At 41.2% G+C, this 6,195-nt stretch overlaps 1 protein-coding gene across 1 annotated transcript; it reads left to right on the forward strand.

Annotated features, from left to right (window-relative positions):
• The first annotated feature begins 2,433 nt into the window (after window positions 1–2,433).
• Window positions 2,434–4,076, forward strand: LOC138643404 (uncharacterized). The gene is made up of 2 exons (XM_069732319.1): window positions 2,434–2,792; window positions 3,191–4,076. Exons 1-2 carry the CDS (start codon window positions 2,434–2,436, stop codon window positions 4,074–4,076), a joined length of 1,245 nt encoding a protein of 414 aa, XP_069588420.1.
• The last annotated feature ends 2,119 nt before the right edge of the window (window positions 4,077–6,195 follow it).

The following is a 6,195-nucleotide window of genomic DNA, read 5'->3' on the forward strand; positions in this document are numbered from 1 at the left end:
GCTGCCCATGACAGGGATTTGATGTGGTGATCTCTTAATATTTGCCAGAGCTGTATGGATCAAAATATATTCAATTTTCATCCCCCCAGAAGATGCAGCTATATCTTTGGCAACGGACTGCACAACCCTAATACCCGTCTACTGATTGTACTCAGCCACTCTCCCTGTTCCAACGATTCACTCTCCCTCCCTAGGCCAAATACAGATTGTATGTGATACAAACAGCAAAGCAAACCATTAGCTCTTAGAAGGGCTGTTCAGGCTTTAGCACCAGTATCAATACCACAGGCCTCTCATTCATTATACTGTGCACACAGGCCTAGACATGTACTCTCTTCATCTGTACTGTGCAATGGCATCAGTGCGCTGAGTCAGGTGGTGCCTGTTCTTTTATAAACCCTCATGATGTCCAACGATCAGCCAGTCACAAGCACAACCAAGATGGCTACAGTATTACAGTGACAGGCAAGCATTCCCTGCAGGCTTATTGGCTGTAAAATAGGCGCCAACAATGTGAGGCGGGGGTTTGAGTATAGATAGAGCATCGCTCATTATTCGCCGAGTACAGAGTACATCCGAGCACCGTGATACTCGAGTGATAACAGAGTATCACCGAGCACGTTCACTCATCCCTGGTTACTAGAATAATTTTGCTGCAATTTGCAAGTGATAACCTGGCACACTCAGGTTAACCAGGTTGCAGTAAATACACCAGATGGAAAATCATCCTGCAGATCATGGCTTTAGGCAAGTCAATGTTAAAGGATATGTGACACATGCCTTTTTGTGACAATCTTTTTATCCAAAGCCACAAATGGATCCAAACGAAGGAAAAGTATAAAGAAAAGATTCTTTTTTTCCTTTGAATTTACTCCTATCCTTTCCTCAAACTGTCGTAAAACCTGCATGTGTTCTTGCAGACTAGTCTTAGTGGTTGCAGGCGGCAATGTTTTTATTGTCACTGTGGATATTAAAGATATATTGAAGTCACCCTACAAATTGGTCAAAATTATATAGAAAGACTAGTGGTCATGAGGGACTTTTCAATAATATTAAACCATAACATACTGTACATTGCGATATTAAATTTAGAGAGATGCAATGATGGTTAGCTGGGATGGTTATCAAGAGTTATAGACTGAAATACCGTTTGTTAATTATTTTTCCTTACAATGCTGAAATCATTAGTAGATACAATTTTGAATATACATTTCCATTTAACATAAATCATTCTCTCTTAGAATGTTATGATTTTTTTCTCTCCCTTTATTAGGTAATTTGCTATATATCTGGGATATAAACTGACATCCACTACGTCTTTGGGAGCAAGGTTACATTTTTGCATTAGTCCTGTTATTAACCTATACCATCTGTGGGCAAAGTTACATGAATCACTTTAATCTTTGAATTAAATGAAAATAGACTTTTACTAGGATTCCACATTGCAGGAAGCTTATTTCTATTTTATCAAGCATGAAAAGAACCCTAAAATTATGGTACAGTCACATCCTCTCTTAATGTTATGTGTAAGGAAGATGACAGTTTGTGATGATTAGAATTCATAATAGTAAAAAGATCTAAGAAAATATTATGTAAAGATTATATATGTACATACATACTGTATATAACAATGTCACATCTGCTATGAAGCGAGATGACTATCTCACCTTAGGTAACAGTATGAGGTATCTCTCATGGGGTGGCACAGTACTCCAGCTCCTGACTCTAGCCTGCCAGTGTACAGTGTGACGATTCTCCCTTAGCAGGCTGGTTTTGCTGTCCCCTTAGCGATTTCACAAGGGTCAGGCTTGGGTTGAAGTCGGAGAGACATATTCCTCACTGCTGGTTCCTCATTGCATATTTTGGACCGAATTATTAAATTTAAATATTTCACACAGAGGCATATATAAAGAAGTCATAAAGCAACTGCTAGGTCTCCTGTATACCATGCTGTCTTTACAGCATGTAGTCAATGAAACAGATTAGGGGAACTGCAAGAAGGAATGAAAGGAGGTTGGCAAGGCCAAGTCTATGAGAAGAACAAAACGTCCAAACATTCCAACTCCTGCTTTACCTTGCTGCCCCATAATGTTACTGGCAGCTTAGGCTACTTTCACACTAGCGTTAACTGCAAACCATCACAAAACGTCTTTTTTCCGAAAAAACGGATGCGTCAAAAAAGGTGAAAAACGGATGCAACGCATACACTATTTCGACGGATCCGTCGCAAATCCGACAAACGGTTCCGTCGAAATGCTGTATGCATTGCATCCGTTGCATCCATTTTTACCATCCGTTGCATCCGTTTTCATGACGGATCCGTTTTTTAAAATGGGAGTCTCCCAAATGTGATTGGCTACTGGAAAATAAGGAAAACTATATACTGACTGTATTTACAGCCCATCTTTGAGGGTTTTAGTTTTAGTGGCAAGTATGGATGGTGTACTTGGGAGGATTGCGAGTTTGGTAACTGATGTTATTTTCGAGACAAATCGCCTGGATATTATAGTGCGGGAGAAGGAGGAGCAAGCGAGACAGAGGATTCTTCTGCAGCAACGCCGACGGAGAAGACTATGGATACATCCTATTAATGAACTACGGATGACCCGGGGCGTTCAGTCAACCCTCTATCTGGAGTTGCGGCAGAACCCAGACAAATTCTACAACTACGTTCGGATGAGGAAGGAGCATTTCGACTATTTGCTGGAATTACTTGGGGATGCCATCATGAAGCAGGACACAAGGATGAGGCTTGCCATCACACCGGCAGAGCGGCTCCTGGTGACACTGCGGTAAGACTCTTTTTGTAATGTTATTGCTCATATGTAATGTAACATGCTGCAGAAAATACTGCGCAGAAACATTGCGTAGCATTTTCTGCAGCATGTTTTTTTTTTTATTGTTTCTGGCCATTACACTGCCTCTTTTTTTAATGTTATTGCTCATATGTAATGTAACATGCTGCAGAAAATACTGCGCAGAAACATTGTGTTGGTTTTTTGGCAGCATGTAATTTTTTTTATTGTTTCTGGGCATACAACTGTTTTCTGTTCAATGCATTTTTTATTGTGCATCCCGGCAGAACAACACTTTCCACAGTGCCATTTATTATTGAAACTTAACCCGAAAAAATAAAAAAACGGTTGGTCTGTGCCATTCAATTTTAACATGTGTTTTTTTTTTTTCACAGCTTCCTTGCTACGGGTGAATCCTTGACGTCACTCCATTATCAATTCCGGCTTGGGATTTCTACTATTTCCGGAATAGTGAAAGAGACCTGTCGGGCGATCTGGGACACTTTGCAGCCGGAGTGTATCCCCCAACCAACACAGAACATCTGGCTGACAAGCGCAGACCTGTTTGAGAAAATTTGCCATTTCCCAAATTGTGTTGGTGCTGTTGATGGGAAACACATACGGATTGCAAAACCGGCAGGATCTGGATCACAGTACTACAATTATAAGAAGTACTTCTCTATCGTACTAATGGCTATAGCAGATGCCAACTGCAGATTCCTGGCTGTCGACATAGGAGCCTATGGCCGGTCCAACGACTCCCAAGTGTTCAAAAACTCTCCGATGGGACGTTGCTTGTATGGAGATGCATACGATTTCCCGCCAGACAGACCACTCCCAGGAACAACAGAACCACCCATGCCATACCTGTGTGTTGGTGATGAGGCTTTCCAATTATCACCACACCTCCTTAAATCATATGGTAGCAGAGACTTAACCAGAACAAAAAGGGTATTTAATTACCGCCTTACTCGAGCCAGACATGTGGTCGAGTGTGCCTTTGGATTATTGACTGCAAAGTGGAGAGTTCGGCTCACTGCCATCAAACTGCACACCCAAACCGTTGACGAGGTGGTGAAGGCCTGTGTGGTGCTCCATAACTTTATACTTTCAAAGGAACCAGTGTTGGTTGATGATGATGAAGAATTGGAGACAACCTTGTGGGATTACCGCAGCAGCTCCGTTCGCTCCGCTGGTTCTGTTACAAGAATTAGAGACCAGTTTGCGGAGTATTTTGTGTCGCCTGTTGGTCAGGTTCCATGGCAAGACCAAATTGTGTGACTTCTTTTTGTAATTTTTCATGGATGTTTCTGTAACAATTGTGTTGACATACCCCCCAAAAAAACAGTTTCTACAAAGTGTGGTTTTCTTGGTAATAAAACCAATATGTTTATACCGTGTGGTGTTGTTTTTTTACCTTAGCTTAGTTATAGTAGCTTACCTAAATGAATGCACAGACACAGAGTTGAGAAATCAAAAAACAATTTATTATTTGATTTTTTTTGCATAAGTGATTAAATTCACTTTTATTTTTTTTATAGAAAAAATAAACTTTTTTAACAAAAACTTTTATTAAACCATAACAAAAAAAATTTATAGACCTTTTTAACCCACAAAAAATTAAAGGTCTTGATAGTGGGGGGTGGAGATAGTAGGTGAGGTAGTAGCGAAGGTGTTAGACGTTTGGACCACGTCGATAGGTGAGGAAATCCTGCTTGTTTGGGGTGCATGAAGACACAAAAGAGAATAGTAAAACCAAAAACACTCAGTTTGAAAAAATGTTGCAGTAATCCGCAAGTGCTAGTAAAAGATGTAAAAAACAGGGTATTTGGTTGATACGTTTTTTGCAAAAAATGTATACTAAGCTGCTCTACCAATCATCACGGTATACCCTTATCAGAGCAGTCCTAACTAATGTATGCAATCCCTATCTGATGTATTTAAAAACCTGATCATCTGTATATAACCTGTGTGAACAGGGTTCAGAGAGGAAAAATCCATGTGTGCATACAGGGTAGAACAGCTTTTGTGCAGATAGCCCAAGAGGAGTGGTGGAACTCCCCAGTCTTGTAGACACAAGAGAACAATTATGGAAACAGGAACACATGGGCTACTTGCACAGTGAACAAGTCTGTATGATCATGTTCACACACCACCAAGAAACCTGAAGACACAAAAGAGAATAGTAAAACCAAAAACACTCAGTTTGAAAAAATGTTGCAGTAATCCGCAAGTGCTAGTAAAAGATGTAAAAAACTGGGTATTTGGTTGATACGTTTTTTGCAAAAAATGTATACTAAGCTGCTCTACCAATCTTCACGGTATACCCTTATCAGAGCAGTCCTAACTAATGTATGCAATCCCTATCTGATGTATTTAAAAACCTGAACATCTGTATATAACCTGTGTGAACAGGGTTCAGAGAGGAAAAATCCATGTGTGCATACAGGGTAGAACAGCTTTTGTGCAGATAGCCCAAGAGGAGTGGTGGAACTCCCCAGTCTTGTAGACACAAGAGAACAATTATGGAAACAGGAACACATGGGCTACTTGTGATTGGTAGAGCAGCTTAGTATACATTTTTTGCAAAAAACGTATCAACCAAATACCCTGTTTTTTACATCTTTTACTAGCACTTGCGGATTACTGCAACATTTTTTCAAACTGAGTGTTTTTGGTTTTACTATTCTCTTTTGTGTCTTCAGGTTTCTTGGTGGTGTGTGAACATGATCATACAGACTTGTTCACTGTGCAAGTAGCCCATGTGTTCCTGTGTTCCTGTTTCCTGTTGTTTGGGGTGCAGTGGAAGGGGGGGGAGTAGTAAACTGACCAGAGGGGGATGGTGTTGTTGGTATACTTACTGGGGAATAAAAGCTGGGCAAGGAAGAAAACAGTGGGGAATGCATTTGGTTTGTGGAACGGGATGGGTATTGTGACTGGGGTGGATATTGTGACTGGGGTGGATATGGAGAATGGGGAGACTGGGGTGGATATTGCGAATGGGGTGGATATTGGGATTGGGTTTGGTAATGGGGGGACTGGGGTGGAAATCGGGCCTGGGATCGAGCGTGGTGTGGAGATGGGGTCGGGGGTGGCAATGTACTAGTGGCTGTGTGGGGAGGTGCGTGGGTAGTTTGGGGTTCATTTAGGGCCTTAAGATGAGCATTGTGGCAGCTATTCATTACCTGCATATGCTGCTCAAAAGTTAGCGTTTCATGGATTGGAAAAAAAGATTGGCCGGAGATTGACTTGCATCTAAATGCAGCCTATCCAAGCGACTGCTGGTTTCATGGTGGGTTTCACTGATGCGTGATTGCACCATGTTGAAACCAGCAGTCACTTGCTCTCCCAAAATTTTGAAAGAACTTTGGAAGGATGCATTTAGATGTAAGAACTCAGG

The sequence above is a fragment of the Ranitomeya imitator genome, chromosome 6, assembly GCF_032444005.1.
Source record: "Ranitomeya imitator isolate aRanImi1 chromosome 6, aRanImi1.pri, whole genome shotgun sequence".
NCBI lineage: Eukaryota > Metazoa > Chordata > Amphibia > Anura > Dendrobatidae > Ranitomeya > Ranitomeya imitator.

Bases quoted from the DNA above. Each gene is read 5' to 3' on its own strand.
- LOC138643404 (XM_069732319.1), top strand. From the start codon at position 2,434: ATGGATGGTGTACTTGGGAGGATTGCGAGTTTGGTAACTGATGTTATT. The intron at 2,793-3,190 runs GTAAGACTCTTT...TTTTTTTCACAG, and splicing joins CGGCTCCTGGTGACACTGCG to CTTCCTTGCTACGGGTGAAT.